The sequence below is a fragment of the Scomber japonicus genome, chromosome 20 (genome assembly GCF_027409825.1).
Source record: "Scomber japonicus isolate fScoJap1 chromosome 20, fScoJap1.pri, whole genome shotgun sequence".
Taxonomy (NCBI): domain Eukaryota; kingdom Metazoa; phylum Chordata; class Actinopteri; order Scombriformes; family Scombridae; genus Scomber; species Scomber japonicus.
Window position 1 is genome coordinate 16,957,498 of NC_070597.1, and position 16,944 is coordinate 16,974,441.

Sequence of the window (16,944 nt, forward strand, 5' to 3'; positions counted from 1 at the left end):
GAAAATATGTAAGCTTTATTAATTAAGAATGTATGACACATCTGTTGTATTGGATTGCAATAGATTGCACATGTGTACCTAATGAACTGGCCTGTGAATGTATAGCGTGTACAAAAGTAATACTGTAAAAAGCTTTTGAGTCCTAGGTGGTTATTCCTCTCTTTGTCTTATCATGTCCCCAGACAACACATGAAGTCTCCACATCACCTGTTCAAAGGCTACAGTTTTTATCCCATAGGTTATTACCCCACTGGCAACTAAGTACATTAGCAGAAACTCCTCCTCCATATAGGTCTTATCCAATAAGCACAATCAGAGGGCGTGGAGAAGTAATGTTTACTTCTAGCTTCCTGAGAAGTGGGACAGAGTGCAAACTGCACCTGTCACACAGTTGGACATAGAGACACACTGACATTCAAATGAGCCACTGCAAGACCATGTATAAGAAGACAACTGTAAGGTAAGACCATAACTGCTTCTAAAATAGGCATGTTTCTGTGGTATTTCTGAACATAGAGTAATAAGGGCAACACATCAGCTGTAATGGAACATTTGTTTAACATACATACAGTTTTTGCTAAGATTTAAACTTCAGCTGTTGCGGGTATCTAGAACGACTTACAATGAGAGTTATAGATAGTCTTAATGCAGTCACTTGTGTGGTACCAACAGGTTTTGTAAAGTGGATCAGCAAAGAAAAAAGAGCATGAGATTCTGGTGTATATGAATAGGAACTCTGGGTTGGACATTGACAGTGATTTGATTCTCAGTATTTGAATATCTGAAACAAACCTTATTCATCTCCCTGTCTCAGTCCCATTGCATTCATGCCACATCCATGAGAACATTGGCTGATGATATTGCTTGATAGAGTTGTCCAGATGATGCATGTGCAGTATTTAGGGTAAGGCCCAATTAAAGTGAGACTTGCTCCAGACTAACTAATCTAAATTATTGGCAGTTATCTCCTGCACCTGCCTACAAAGCACTCACCAGCTGCTGGTGGCATTAACCTAGACATGCTATCTGGTTGAAATACAATGTTGAGGAAATAAAGACTCTGCTTGAGCTTCAGACATACAATGTGATTTCATCATGTAGTACATGTATAATAATTACAATGTAGAGTAAGATAATACTTTACATCTACACATTTAAACTTGGTTAATTGTTAACAGTGACACTTGTCCAAAAAACAAAACATTGCAATCCAGGCAATTGATTGCAATGATCATTGACTGTTCAAGTGGTAAACAACTCCAGACAGTACCTTAAAAAAAACATATTACATATTAGTCAGTTGTGTTTTGAGTGAATACATAACCTGTCTTTCAAGGCAAAGCACCTCAAGGGAGGGTTACCAGAAAAACAAGAATACATCAATGTGTTATATGGACTTTATGCATACAAAGCAGAATAAAGGTCAAAGTTGTTCTTGTCAGTGGGACTGCATCAATTTCATTGACTGTCTTGTCTTTTGCTCACTGTGTGAGAGACAAACAGCCTGGTCTTGTTCTTAAATCTCACCATTTAAAAAAAAAAGTATGTACAGAATAAAAATTAAACCAGAGCTGTAAACATACAGGTGTTACAAATTACACATCTTTAGTCACTATGGCTAGGTGAATTTATCTGTGTCTATTTGCTGATGACGCTGGCTAACAGAAATCTTGCCACAGTGGCAAATCAGAGGGTTGGCTTTAAAGGTTCAACACGTGCATGGAAACACTACCTGCTGCCAACTGTGGGATATGGGACAGATAGAAATAGGCAAGCTAGCACACAAGCTCAGCATGAAGGGTACTGACACTGACGATAGCAGCTGATAAGGAAATTAATGGTTAGCAAACACATTTTTGAACAGAATAATGTGGCTTTGTTTAGTTAAAGTTTCCTCATTTCTGTCATCCAACAAGTTTGTAGGAGATGTGAGAAATGTGGTGAAAATATGAATTGGCTGTCACATTTCCTAAGCAAAGCAAGTTGTAAATACAAGGAAATTAATTCAAATAAAGAATCCACCCGCTGAATAACACAGGATAACATGTCAGAAGTTAAATTTAAAAAAGAAAACTTAGTAGACTCCAAAATACATGTCATATGTACTTTTCCAATACATTATTTGTATATGAATATTTGTTTAATTTGTTTCAGACCTAATTTTGGAGTCATGTTAATTTTGCTGCTAATTCCCAGACAGCCCTCTTTAATCTGACACAAGAGGCCATTTCTGTGTCTTCCTTGAATACAGCGTGCTAGGTCTGGAAAATGTGCATTTCGGATATGTGTCATAAATTAGTTTGACTTCCACAAACAAATCAAAGAGTTATTTAATTGTAAACCAGGAGTTCAACACTGACCTTACTCAACATGATGGTCTAGCTGGTCATAAAGTATTGGGTCTGCTGTCTACAGAGCTGCCATGCTGAGAAGAGGCCGGAACAGCAGGGCTCGGCATGTGGCCTGGAATGAAACAAGGCAAGAGACAGATGCCATGGCGGTGATCCAGATATCGGACAGGGAGGAGTGGGAAAGCCAGACAACAACACAGGTGAGATTTTAGTTTGTGGCGATAAAACTAAAGGGAACACAGGGAAGTGTGGAGTAAAATAGTGAATATTCAGGGAAATTCACCACATATGAAAGATCACATCTATACCTGAATACCAGTAGTTTTCCACTTGGGACTGTCCCCTTGTCTGAAATGGTCATGTATGTGTAAGACATGTCTCAGGTCTCCAAAGGCAAAGGAAACGAGGCCCAGTATTTTTGGAAGGGGTCTAAATTTACTGTCACACGTGACTTCTCCCACCAATAGGAGGCATGAACAGCTTTTAGGGAAAAGGCTTCCTCCATGAGTCTTTCAAACATGTCATATGGGAGATGATACTCTCATTTGGCTCTTGGGATTGCAGCGTGCAACACTGTAATTTTTCTGGCAACTTGTTGCTCATTCTTGCCTCTATAAAAGCATTAGCTGTCATCAGAGGACCTGAGACAACGTTAAATACAACCATCAGGCTTTCTCTACACTGGATCTAATTCCTTTTCCTGCTTCCAAGCCAACATACCTTGGCCATGGCCACATTTGTGGACTCACAAGATACTGTTTGTGCTGATTGTGTCACCCAGATAAGTGACTTGGAGTCTGACGTGGATTACCTGGCGAGTTCCCAGACTGTTGTCGAGACAGTGGCGTCGCCCCGGACAGAACCGGTGATAGGGGAGTCCTTCTGCCAGTGTGACCGACAGGAAGAGCTCAGCTCAGGCTTCTGTGTCACTAGTGACTGCCTCTGTGGGGAGGAGGATGAGGGTGAGGAAAAGCTGATGAATACAGTAGTACACAACATGAACACAGCAGGGTACACTATATTGGCACTACTGTAGTATTCAAACCTGGCATAATTATATAAACATATTATCTGATACAGTATTTTGAAAGTATACCACACATACTATAATAGGAAAATGCTAATAATAGCTTTTGTAAGGGTATAACTACATATTGAGGAATGACCCCATTCATATTCAATGAGTCAGATCACAGAAATTACCTCATAAAACACACTGAAGAATAGAAATATAGATTTTTATACTTTCATACTTAACACATAAGTTATGTGTAACTTCAAATTTAAACCAGTTTCTTTACCCAGCTTTTACTATTAGTTTCAAAGATATGGCAAAGAAAAAAACTAACTTCTAATCTAATCTAAAAAATCTTATGAAATCCAAGTTAGTTTTTTGTCAATGTGTAATGTTGATGTCATTATTAATTAGGCTTGTTGCCATGCTGGACCAAAAACTAATTTCACCCATGCTGATTGTGATCAAATTATAATAAAGTGAAGATGTCATTGTAAAAGACAAACAGGATAAAAATGTGACCTTCTTGACACAGATAATTACAACAAGTTCCTGTTTGGTGTGTTCTCAGGTTTTGACTGGGTATGGGATGAGAACAGCAAGTCCTCTGGAGCTTTCCTCAGTTGTGACAACAGGAAGGTGAGCTTCCACTCAGACTACAGCTGTGGCACAGCTGCCATCCGCGGCACCAAGGAGCTTGCGGAGGGCCAACACTTCTGGGAAGTCAAGATGACCTCTCCTGTCTATGGAACTGATATGGTGGGTAGCAGTTACTTGAATAATGTTGAAGCTATTATATACCAACCTCTGTTAGTAATGATGGATGTTGAGAGTTATTTCAAATGATACAGTATTGTGCTCTTTTGATGTTTACTGGTTTCCCACTTTTTCATTTGTGTAGATGGTTGGGATTGGAACTTCAGAGATGAACCTAGAGAAGTTCAAGTACAGCTTTGGCAGCCTGCTGGGCCATGATGAAGACAGCTGGGGACTTTCCTACACAGGTTAGTGGGTCAGAATACAGGGTTCAAAGCAAGTCTGTCAATCAGTAATTTAAGAAAAGAAAAACCATGTTTCTTATGTATATCTTTTTAAAGGTCTCCTCCAGAACAAAGGGGAAAAAGTGAAGTTCTCCTCTCGGTTTGGTCAAGGCTCCATCATAGGAATGCACTTGGACACCTGGCACGGTACCCTGACCTTCTATAAGAATCGGCACTGCATAGGTACGTGTTTCTCTGTACTTCAAGCAGGCCTTGTTAACTATGTCACGCAAAACAGCATTTTAGCTATGAGCAGTGTGTTTATCATGTCCTCTGTTCTGTTTCAACAGGTGTTGCTGCCACTAGGCTGCGGAACAAGAAGTTCTACCCCATGGTATGCTCCACAGCTGCCAAGAGCAGTATGAAGGTGATCCGTGCCTGTTATACACCCACCTCCCTGCAGTACCTTTGCTGTGCCCAGCTCCGCCAAACGTTGCCCTGCTGCCCGGACGTACTCAGTGTTCTGGAGCTGCCCCCAGGCCTGCGCACCCTCCTCCACTCACAGCTAGGCTGGATTTTCACCCTTAAGAGCAGCCCTGAAGTCCCAGAGCAGCAGAGAGACTCGCCTGAGGATTTCCAGGAGGAGATGAGCCTGCCTTCGAGCCCTAGCCCTAGCCCTATCCCAAGCCCAGTATCCACCCTGAGTGCCTGCGCCTCTCCGAGCCCCTGCACCAGTCCAATCCCTGACACAGCCCAGCATCAATGCCCCTGTCAAACATCACCTCAAACTCAACCCTGCACTTGCCACTTCCCTCCAACTCCTCAAAGCAGCGACTATGACAGCTGCTGCTCTGAGCCAGAAGATTATCAATGTAAGAGATGCCGCTGGACATGACTTTGTAGTCATATCAAATCAGTACGTGTTTGACACGCAGCTATTCTACCATTGCCATCAATGTCTCCTGTAAGAAATTATGGAGAAAAGCACAATCACATTTTTTAGCCAACATTTTTAATCAAAACTCAAGTGGATTGTTGCTTCTCCTTTTTATCTATTATTTCAATTAACAGGAGGAGGGGAGTGAGCATGTAGAGAGTCACTTAAGAAACACTTAATGCAGTTGAGATATTCATTCTCATTTTAGCCAATGTCTATCATGGGTCTATGAGCCATATATATTGCTCTTTTGTTTCATTATTAACATATGCTACAGTAAAATATGTCACTGTGTTTGGAAGACCTGGTAACTGACCAAAAAAACAAAAACATACTGGAAATATTATGAAAGTGTACAGTTGTTACTCTCAGGGATAGACTCCATGGGAGGTGAGGGAGTTGCTTTTTGATACTGTGGAAATGGCTTTTTGTAAATGTGTTTTGTAATTTGCATTTGACTCGAATAATATAACAGTTGTGTTCTTGCTTACCACAGGGTTTACTACTCATCTGTGTTTTTTCTATTTACCCTTTGTTTATGAACTTTCTTACTCAGGCAATTCTATAAAATAAATCAAAATGAAAAGATCTGTTGCAGCTCATTTTTATATCAACAAAAAACACAATTGAATATTTACACATATGAACAGATGGTAAATATATTAATATATTCTATTCTTTGAATCTGACTAACTTCAGATATGTATAAACAATGCCTTCCTGGAAGGTGAACATGATATCTAAGGCATATTTTTAGCTTGTAAACATCAACATTAATATATTAGCAGCCAAGTGGAAATGAGGTGCCATTAGAAACCAGATGTATCCGCCATCAATGGACTGGACTAATTAGTCCAGAACCAGCTGGGGATTTTGGGCTGTGAAGCAGCGGTAGACTCTGGCTGATATCTCTGGTCCAATACGTCTCTCTTTACCTCCGCTCTTGACTAAGAGACCAGCCAGCAGACCCTTTCTATCCTTCTCTGATCCCAAGCTCTGGTATGCCTAGAAAACAACATGGAAAATCAAATATAAAACAAAAAAATACCCACAGGACATACCTATCAAGTAATGAATCTACTCTGAATAACATTTTAGTAATACTGTATTATATAATTTATGCAAAATACATTTTTAGATGATCATTTTCTGATATTTCACCTGCAAAAAAAAATAGAAAAAATATAGGACCATACTGAGGTGCACCCAGGTGTACCTGCAGCAGCAGCTGAGGAGATGGATAGGCTGCAGTCACAGTAGAGGCTACAGCGGGACTGACTCTGTTCAGCTGTTGGATCTGCCTGCTCCAGACCTGGTTCAGGCCTGAGCCGTCCCTCTCCACCCGAAATCCGCTGGCCCACGAACCGTCCACACAAAAGGGCAGCTCTGCCCGCTCTGTCAGCAGCCTGCAACGACATGAAGGGAAGCTTCATCACGGAGGAAAAAGAATACTAATTTGGGTATCATCACATTTCCACAACTGCCCGTTGAGCAAATGTGAAGGCTTGAAGGAATAATTGAACTGGAGTTGATACGTACTTGAAAGGGCGTTTTGACAAGGCCTTTGTGACAGCACACACATGGTTAGTGACCTCCTCCCAGCCATCCAGGAAAATCAGGGAGACATTTTTGCAGAGCTGCAGGTATACAAGAACCTTTGGGGAAATAAAGACAGCAGCAAAGGACAATATATCACCAACCTGAAGGTATTCATTAACAGTGCAGGTCCAAGAATGATTATTTCTATTATTTCATCAGATATACTTTGTGGCTTATTTAATGTAACATAAGGAACATGTAGATGCCTGCTGTTACTAAAGAGAATTTAACTGTAAAACTGTCTGAGCGGTAAAACAAAAAAAGAAAACTGACCTCCTCAGTATCCAGATTCTTCATTCCCAATTTGGATTGTAATGTGTAATCTATTAAATGCACGCCACAAGCCCCGGTCCTGTTGGTCATTAAACCAATGAGTCAGTCAGAATATTTACTTCTTGTATCCCATCAGAGATTCTTAAAGTTAGCATATAAAAATATCTCTCTATAAGCCACAATCACTGTTACACACTAACCTGTAATCCGGTTCACAGTCTGTCACTAAGAGAGAGACCACCTTCTTGTCATCACGGTTGAGACATTCCAGAAGAGGGCTGAGGAAAGAATCTCGCCCTGTCTCGTCCCCTTCACTGTCTAGCATCTGTAGTGGCGACACAAAGCAGTATGGATGAGGACATGAGGTGCAGCACAAGCTCTATTAAACACATGCAAGGACTCAGCGGACTTGATCGAATAAGCTTCAGTGTTAATTCAGCACAAGTGACAAAAGTTGCTTACTTTCTTCACAGAGATCACCACATCCAAGAAGTCGGTCAGACTGAGCACCAGCACCACCTGCTCCTCCTCCACTGTTCCCTTGCTGTCTTCTCCCTGATGGAGACAAAACTGTAACGATCACACTAAAGAATTTGAAAAAAAAAAAAGAATATATTGGTAAGAATCTATAGGAAAATGTAAAAGTACTGCAACCAAAATGATCAGTCAGTGATTTGTGGCATTGTGAAGAGGGCTTGTTGTTTATGAGAAGTGGGAGGTTTCAACCTGAGGTAAATCCCTGGTCCAGGTGATGCTGTGAGGGAGCTGCTGGCTCTCAACGCTGAACCTCCATTCAAAGCTAGCCAGGGTGTCCAGCAAGAAATCTGAGCCCTCCTGTTGCAAAAGAGCTGGAGAAAAGCACACATTGACTTGTAGATCAGAGGTGTTAAACTCATTTTCATTCAAGGGCCACATAGAGACCAATTTGATCTCATGTGGGCCGAATCATTAAAAAGATGGAGGGAGGGAAGGAAGGAAAGACGGACAAAAGGAAGGAGGGAAGAACAGTAGGAAGGACAGACAGAAGAAAGGGAGGGAGGAAGGAAGGAAATAAGAAGGGAAGGAAGGAAAGACAGACAAATGGAAGTAGGGAAGAAAGGTAGGAAGGACAGACAGAAAGAAGGAAGGACAGATGGAAGAGAGGAAGGAACGAAGAAAGGGAGGGAGGAAGAACAGAAAGAAGAAATGGAGGAAGGAACGAAGAAAGGAAGGAAAGAAGGAAGTACAGATGGAAGGAAGGAAAAGAACACAGGAAGGAAAGTGGGCCGGACTGCACCCATCGGCGGGCCGGTTCTGACCCACGGGCCGCATGTTTGACACCTCTGTTGTAGATGGACAAACTTATGCACATGTATCAATTGTACCTTGTCCACCTAAGACAAATGATGCATTTAAGTGGTACTTGTTGGGTTAGACTTTGTAGTCTGTAGAGTATAATTAAAAAATTGAAGATTGAGAACAGAATAGAATTTGTGCCTAAAGTTTGAAGTGATTTATCAGTTAAAATAAGCTGTGTATATTTAAATAGTCTTGTTAGAAGCTTCAGACTTTTGTGTTTCCTACATCATTGGTAGCAAACATGAAAAATTAGCTGGAGGAATATTTGCAAATGTCATCCAAACATAGTTAAGTAAACCTATTATTAAGCAAAATCATAATCTATAAGGATGCCAACACAAAAAATACATTTTGCTACTATGTTGTGATGTGTTTTTTCCAGACTGTCCCTTTACACCCAGCAGCACTGCACACCTGGATCCACGCAGACAGTGAGACACTTGAGACAGTTTTCTGGTCTCAGACTCTTGAGGTGTTCCGCAGCTTCTCTCCGTCTCTGCTGCTCCTGTCTCCTCTCCTCCTTCTCCTGGGCTTTGACAGCTCTCTGTCTCTCTCTGTCCTCCTTCCTCTCCCTTGCTTTCTGTCTGTCCTCCTCCATTTCATCCTTGGAGCGGCGTTTTCTCGCAGGACTCGGTGTGCCACGTCCATCTGGCCGCGGAGGAGACAAAGCAGACGTCTTCTCTCTTTTCGTTGCTGACGGTTTGAGGTTTTCGTGTTTGCAGTGTGAACTTTTCTCCTCTGCTAGGTCTGTGCTGACTGCCACTGTTTTACTGCTGTCATGGTGGAGCTTTAAAGCAGATTTTGTCTCAGCCTCGTTATCGTCCTCAGATTCAGATACTTCCCATGTCTTGGCTCTGCGCAACACATTCATCTCACCTGTTAATGGTTAAAACTGCCAAAACCGCCACAAGTCATGATTTATAAAAGAAACGTTGCTCTTAAAGGATCAGAATGTAAGAGCCATATTGTAGGTAAGAGCGTTGTTTGGATCATCTACGGTGTCCGCTGAGGAACAAATCATCAAAACACGCTGCATACGGGGTTTGCATATTTTAAGACTAATGGGCTACTGTCTTTTTGAATAATAAAAACGCGAATATGAAGATAATGAAGTGGCCAATGCAGTTGTTGTTTTATCAAACAGAGTGAGGCTTGGTAAATAATGAAAGGAGTTTGTGCTTTATTTCAGTCATGTTAATTGTGCCTCCAAAATGAATTGATAAAACATGAGTAAAACTCATCCCTATACAATTCTTACACCCAATCATTTTTTTATGTCTCACTTACATTGATGTGAATTGTATGGAGGACATGTTTGGTCATAATAAAAATTGAAAGTCCAAATAGAAATTAAAATATTTCATAATCAGAATATAGGCTATTATAAACCACTCGTTTTTCCTTTTTCAATACTAATTCCTGAGAAGAAAATCGAATGACCAAAATATATACACGGACCTATTATGCATTTGAAAACTCCAAATATCTTTCTACATTATAAGTTTCACGCTCTTATTGGAAAGTTCACAAATGTGTCAATTTATTGAAAGAACAATTATGTTTACATTTATACATTACCTAATTTCTTTTCTGTTTTTCTTAAAAATGAAAGTTAAAACTGTAAATGTAACAAACAATTATATAGGTTAATGTGTCATTAAGCAAAGTAGGCTATTTTATTCCCTATGCTACTAAGCTCTTAAACACAGACCACACTCATTTTAGATAAATCGATTTATTTATTTTATCTTTTTATTTTTTATTTTATTTTGTAGAGGATCTATTTATTGAATTTTATTTGAGATGTCATCTATTGGATTCTTTTATTGATGGTCCATATGTCTGTCTCTTAAAATTGTTAATTGTTGGATTGATTGTTGGTCTATGTACGTAGGAAAGCTGCAAATGAATTGTCCATTTGGGATAAATAAAGTTGTCTTAATCTGAATCTGAATCTTTAAATCATTTTACTTCTTTTCTATAATAATCCCTGAACAATGTAAATCTCGTCCACATTTTGTCAATAAAGTTTCTAGGTGAAAAAAGTGTGGGCGCCTGCACTGCTGCAGCCAGCCGCTTGGTTGTTGTGGTCGGAGTAGAGGTTGCAGCTTGTTCATGTAAACAACACTGCAGGATGAGAATTGGACGTTTTCTCTTATAGCTGTTGTTCTCTCCCCTTAACATGGCACAGCCGGCGGAGAAAGGTACGTCTGACAATACTTTATTTTCACAATGAAGTCCTTCATCACTAAATTCGCATATTTCCTAATAACTTAGACCTCTGTTTCGTACATACTTCCCTGTAGAAGTGGGCCACTAAATAGCCAACTCAGCATTTTCTGCTCCAAGTGTAAAGGAGCTCATGTGACTGAATGGGAAGTTGTTAAAACCTTCACTTTAGCAATACTGGTTTTCTACCTCCATAACCGTCGTTCATCGTTGTGTTCGCTCATGCGTTGTGTTTTTACAAACCCAGTCGGAAAAGTACAGCAGGGCAAAATCAGCTGACAGATTCTTCTCCTCTCTAAAATATGTTTTTCATAATGTTACTTCACTTGAATGTTTGACCTTTACATGAATTAAATGAACATAAAGTTGGTTTGTTTTTTCTCTTTTGAAAATCCATATCTGACACTGGTTTTTAATACAAAAGATAAACTAACATGCTAGTATGTTCAGGAGTGTTGATGTCTCTCAATGCTTAGACAGACTTTCTCACTGACGTTTGTTGCTGAATAAGTTGTATGGCCAAGATATAGCATTGATCCCTCCCTTTATTTTTTATTTTTACAGCTTACTATCGCTTTGTGGTGCTGTTCTTCAACTGCCTGTTAACATTTGGCTCCTATTTCTGCTTTGACATCCCCAGTGTCTTACAGGATCAGTTCCAAGGGGTAAGGAAGTTATAACAGGCCAGACAAACTTAAAATCCTTGTATTAAATCAAATGAAAATGTGAACCCATGAACTTGTGCGCCAACCCAATATGACCATTTCAGTTTGGTCTCAAAATTCCAGTCTGTCTGAGTTTGTAACTGGTTGGATGTTAACTTATCCCATTGACTACCCCTTATCTGATAGAACCTGACATGCAATGCAACAGTGATCAATGGGACAGTGGACTGTGTGGGGGGACTGGGGATGACCCCTCAAGAGTACAACCTTCTCTATGCTATCTATGCATGGACGTAAGTATACACACTGCACTGACTCTATACACTCTGCTGCACAGGTAAACCTGGTTTATCAGAGAAGAGCTACAGCTGCTTATCTCTTTGTTCCCAACAGGAATGCAGTAGTAGTGATCTTAGCTGGGTTCCTGATTGACAAACTAGGAAACCGCTGTAAGTCTTTATAAATCCTATCTGCAAATCTGTTTAAATAACCAGCAGCGAACTCATTGTAAACTGATTTCTTGTTTTTCCTCTGTGTAGTTGGGGTGTTTCTGTTCTCTTTCTTGTGTGTGTTGGGCTCATCCCTGTTTGCACTGGGTTCCCACTTCAGAGGAACCCCGTATCTGCTGCCGCTAATGCTCACAGGCCGACTGCTGTTTGGATCCGGCAATGGATCTCTGACCAGTAAGCCCACCTTACAAAACAATATAACACTTTAAAACTGATATAGAGTTATATTCATAAGTGCTCTGTTTCTCTTCCTCATTAGTTGTTCAGAATCGCATCACAGCCTTCTGGTTCAAGGGGAAGGAGCTGGCTTTGGCCTTTGGTCTGACCTTGGCTTTCTCTCGCCTGGGGTCAGTCCTGAACTTCTTTCTCACTCAGAAATTTGAAGAACAATATGGCATGCAGTGGACACTCTGGGGTGGTAAGTAAAGAATGAAGATACAAATAAGATACCAAACTGTGTCCACCTATTAAAAAAGAGCCTTCGGGAAAGAGAAACCTCATGGCTTTTGGTTCAACTGAATAATAACAAAAGGCTTTATTTCTAGAGTAAAGCAAGTAAGAGTCATTTTTACTTTATTTTGTTTTCAAGGTGCATTATTGTGTGTGCTGGGCTTTGCATCCGCCATCATCGTCAGCACCCTGGACAAGGTAGGAATGAGGCAGCTGGGTCTTGATGGTGCCATCCAGGAGGAGTCTCGCAAAGTGGTATGAACAGTATTCTTTACATGTTTCTAACATCATCTTTATAGAGCACTGATGCTGCAGATACAGTTTCTGAACTCTTTTTCTGTTTCCCTTGTATGTACAGAGAATTCAGGATGTGAAACTCCTATCGCTAAGATACTGGTTGCTGGTTCTAACTATCATGTTCTTCTATAATGGCATCTTCCCCTTCATTGCAGACGCCAGGTAATCAACACAGAACACATACTGTATATATTATAGTACAGATGTTATGCTGGGTCAAACTGACCTTTTTTTAACAGTTAGCCAGACACTCAATTTAATATCTTTTGTTTCTTTTGTTTTACATCATAAAAAGCGCTAATTGATTTTTATCATATACACACTGTGTTTTTCATGTCCAGTAAATTCATTCAGGATAAGTACAATGGCTACAGTCAGAAGGAGGCAGCTTATATCGCCGGGGCAGTTTATGACAGCTCACTAGTCCTCTCAGCCAGCGTCGGCATTCTCATTGTAAGTACTACACCCCAAACTCTTCAAAAGTCTTATCTTATGAGGACAAATTATTTGAAATGAAGTTATTGTAACATGACACACTCTCTTTTGTGTGTTTTCCAGGATTATGTGGGTCTGCGGGGGGTCTTCGCATTGGGCTGCGCTGTCCTCACACTGCCTGTGTTTGGTCTCCTGGCCTTCACCTTCGTCCCTCCTCTGGTTTCCACCATTTGGCTGGGAGTCACCTACTCATTTGCTGCTGTGAGTTTGGCTATAGCACATTTTTTTAATGTATTTATATGTATTTCAACCAATAGAATATTTTCTGAACAGTCAACATCTTGAAAAGGAATTGCTTACCGTAAACTGTAGTGATCAGTGTTTTCATAGATATTGGAAACAACTTTTTGGTTTAAGATTACATTTTAAAACAGTAGTAGGTCTGATCCTTTTTAAAAGACAATAGATAAGTAAAAGTGATGAGGATTAATTATATTGTGTGTTGTTTCCTTGCTAAAAATAAAGAAAATAAGGGAGTTCTACCTTTTAGTTTTGTCAGCATGTGTTTTGTCTCAGAGTTTTGGCTGTCTGTGCTGTATTGCAGGCAAGCATGTGGCCGTCTATTCCCCTTGTGGTACCTCAGGCGACTCTGGGAACAGCCATGGGTCTGGCTACCTCCATACAGATGATTGGGATTGGGCTGTCCAATTTGGTTGTTGGGCAGATTTTGGGCACCAAATCTAGGTAGGAAATCCTTCAGATCACGATCTTATTGCAGTGCACTGATAGTCCATGATCTTTACTTACCTATTTTCTTCATTTCCTGGCCAGTGAAAAGATTCCACTGTGGCGTTGGCAGAGGATGATGATCTTTATGTTGGCCAACACCATCAGCTGTATCATCACATCAGTGCTACTCAATATTGTTGACCACAGACAGGTCAGATATCTACTAAATATATGCTGTATAGTATTATGTATGTGCTGTTTGTCAGCTCACTTTAGCATCACATACAATGTGTTTAGTAAATATTTGTTGTTTATTTTCCAGGGCGGGATCCTGAACAAGACAACTAAAAAATCCGGGCAGGCAGAGAGAGATGAGGACAGAGAGCCGCTCAACCAGGCAGAGGAAGAGCAAAATGAGGATGAGGATGATGGCGCAGTCCGATCTCACTCAGTCAACTCATGAGTTTTTCATGTTAAAGGACCAGTGTGTAAGATTTAGTGGGATATGTTGGCAGTATGTTTTAATAATGTACAGTTACTGAGAATTAGATTCATTGCATTCCAATCAGTTGGTCATTTGGTTGCAATCTGCATCCCCACCACTAGATGGTACCGAATCCTGCACACTGGACCTTTAACACTTAGTTTGAAGATTTCTTTCTCTCTTCCCCTTTTTATATATTTGTTACATGTACCACTTTTCAGACAGGACTCAGCATATTGTACTCTGCACTAACACCACACTACTTTTCCATATCATGTCTTTGGTTGCTGCAGGGAAATAAATCAAAATGAATCCGTTAAACAGTATTTACACCCAAACAGTATCTGTACTTTATATTAAATGTGAACCACATATTGCAGGTTTTTCTTTTAAGATTTTGTTGGCATAGACGGGTTAGGGTTTATTTAGCAGTAGACTGACAGGAAACATGGGAGAGAGAGGGGTGTGTGACATGCAGCAAAGGACTTCTAATCGGGATTCGAACCGGGGTCAGCTGCATATATGGCATGCACTCTCACCACTCGACCACCTGCACGCCATATTGCAGGATTTTCTAATGATGCCAGTAAGTAGGATTCCACAAAAAGTTGAACTATCACTTAATTTAAAAAAAATGTTTTGAAGTTGAAACACATTACTCACTCAGCTATCAACTGTACTGCCATAACTGACTGTGAGGATCTTACTGATGTTACTGAATAATTGTTATGTCCTGTCTCAGTGCATACCACAGAAATTGAAAGTCTGTTTTCTATATGTTGTTTTTCTAATGAAAGAGTGAGGCTTGACAGCTGTATGTTTGAGGCTAGAGATTTCATTATATGGTTGAATAAGGGAATTTGATCTGTTTTACATTGCCAAAACAGGAGCAATAAAATGCTGCTAACTGTTTCTGGCTGTGACATCTTTGTGATTTGTCTAAAAACACCATTGAACTTGCTTGCTTGGTCAGTTGCAGGTATCTTTAAATTCTGATTCTGAAGTAATTAGATAGGATAGCATAACAACTGTTTGCATTGGGATATTCACAGATATCCAACCACAACACATAAATAAGATGGGAGTTTTTTTCAACATCAAAAACAAAAGGAAGATATATGCTTTTAGATACTAATCATGTTTCAACCTGTCAAATCAATACAGCACAAATTGTAGCATACCATTCAAGGTTGAGAAGCATAAAATATCAGCTGATGAAATTAAGATTTGACGTTCAATAAAAGGGAAATTTTACTACATACTAAATACTCACCACATGTCAGGCACATTCCAGCCAGCAGATGGAGCCTCCCACACGTGTTGGCAATGACAAGACTACAATTTATGTGTGGAATTGTAAAGCTTCCATTATTGTGCGTCTATTATTATTACTTTACTTTTAGTTGGGCTTTAATTCAACTATTTATTTTAGTTAAATGAGTTCTCAGTAACTGGATGTTAACGTACCAAACATGTTTGTAAGTCAGTGTTGGCATTTTGAGGGAAGCAGGCGTGGTATCTGTACTTCATATTACATCTCTCACACCATCAATACAATTTGCAAGTATGTAGCCTTCAGCAAAATAGCAACAGGCAAATATGGAAGCGTTACAATTAAGGGTAACACATTTTAAGTCTGTTTCTATGGAAATATAATGACTTGTTTTCACATTGCTAAAAGCCATTAATATTGATTTAAGCCAATAAATCTTATAATTTTAGTCATGTATTAGCAGTACTGGTTTTTAACAAAAATGCTTCCTTCTTTAATATATATCAATGAAAGAAATCAGCAAAAGCAGAGGCACATATTCCTTTAAACATTTCACTATTTTTGAACTATTTCCAGTCTAGAATGATTTACATCATAATAAGACAGAAGCAAGATTTAACATTAGTGAGTCAAGCTTAAATTTTAATTGGTTTGTTCCCACAGGTGAAACTCAATTTTTTTTTTTATTTGTGGAAGAAGAATAAAACAAGAGGGTCACAGCTAACTTTATGATCATAAGACAGAAATTGTTATCAATCAGTTTCCACCCATTTTCCCATTGAATAAACATACTATAAACGTCTGAATATATGTTAGCATTGAAATTAAATGAAATGCAAATTAAAGAGTACCTGAATCAATCTAGATGGATTTGTCAGCCCTTGATGTTATCCTGCACTCCACAAATACAACGATTACAACGATTACCCTAAAGATCCAGGTTCTGGGTGCCAACCTTTGTCCCTGACCAAGTGCCAGGTTAAATGTGGAAGGTCTCCTGTCTTAAAGCCAAGCATTTAAAATAGTGGTCAATTCTAAATAACGCAGTAGATTACTGAGAAACAAATCCCAAAACAATCATTCACATGTATTATGTTGCATGCAATCCAAGACTTTTTTTGAAAAGCAATTATTTGGTGCCCAGCTTTTCCTTGTATTCAGTCATAATCCAACGAAAAAGATCAGGAAGAAAATGCCCAACTTGCACAAACACGTTCGACATGTACTAAAGGTTTAAATAATATGATTTTAAAAGCACATATAACTACAAGGGTACAGGACATAATCTGCAAAAAACCCCAATCACTAGATTACTAGAAGGCTGCGTCTCTTGTGATAAATGATGATTTGTGAAGTCGGAGTCAATGGAATTGAGGGAAC

General features: G+C 39.6%; 3 protein-coding genes across 3 annotated transcripts; 2 read left to right on the top strand and 1 right to left on the bottom strand.

Moving 5' to 3' along the window:
• The first annotated feature begins 378 nt into the window (after window positions 1-378).
• spsb3b (splA/ryanodine receptor domain and SOCS box containing 3b) lies at window positions 379-5,241 on the top strand. The gene is made up of 7 exons (XM_053341343.1): window positions 379-460; window positions 2,416-2,551; window positions 3,133-3,313; window positions 3,938-4,125; window positions 4,268-4,370; window positions 4,464-4,589; window positions 4,697-5,241. The coding sequence occupies exons 1-7, from the start codon at window positions 420-422 to the stop codon at window positions 5,239-5,241; spliced, it is 1,320 nt and encodes a 439-aa protein (XP_053197318.1). The 5' UTR covers window positions 379-419.
• Window positions 5,242-6,065: 824 nt separating this feature from the next.
• On the bottom strand, window positions 6,066-9,470 carry LOC128381348 (probable crossover junction endonuclease EME2). The gene is made up of 8 exons (XM_053341344.1): window positions 8,908-9,470; window positions 7,882-8,003; window positions 7,618-7,710; window positions 7,356-7,480; window positions 7,156-7,234; window positions 6,823-6,938; window positions 6,500-6,689; window positions 6,066-6,288 (listed from the first exon to the last, which is right to left on the bottom strand). The coding sequence occupies exons 1-8, from the start codon at window positions 9,362-9,364 to the stop codon at window positions 6,133-6,135; spliced, it is 1,338 nt and encodes a 445-aa protein (XP_053197319.1). The 5' UTR covers window positions 9,365-9,470; the 3' UTR covers window positions 6,066-6,132.
• Window positions 9,471-10,569: 1,099 nt separating this feature from the next.
• On the top strand, window positions 10,570-15,203 carry mfsd1l (major facilitator superfamily domain containing 1-like). Its single transcript, XM_053341302.1, has 13 exons — window positions 10,570-10,697; window positions 11,287-11,387; window positions 11,574-11,680; window positions 11,781-11,836; window positions 11,927-12,070; window positions 12,156-12,314; window positions 12,486-12,601; window positions 12,705-12,805; window positions 12,985-13,096; window positions 13,202-13,339; window positions 13,683-13,822; window positions 13,910-14,018; window positions 14,130-15,203. The coding sequence occupies exons 1-13, from the start codon at window positions 10,676-10,678 to the stop codon at window positions 14,268-14,270; spliced, it is 1,446 nt and encodes a 481-aa protein (XP_053197277.1). The 5' UTR covers window positions 10,570-10,675; the 3' UTR covers window positions 14,271-15,203.
• The last annotated feature ends 1,741 nt before the right edge of the window (window positions 15,204-16,944 follow it).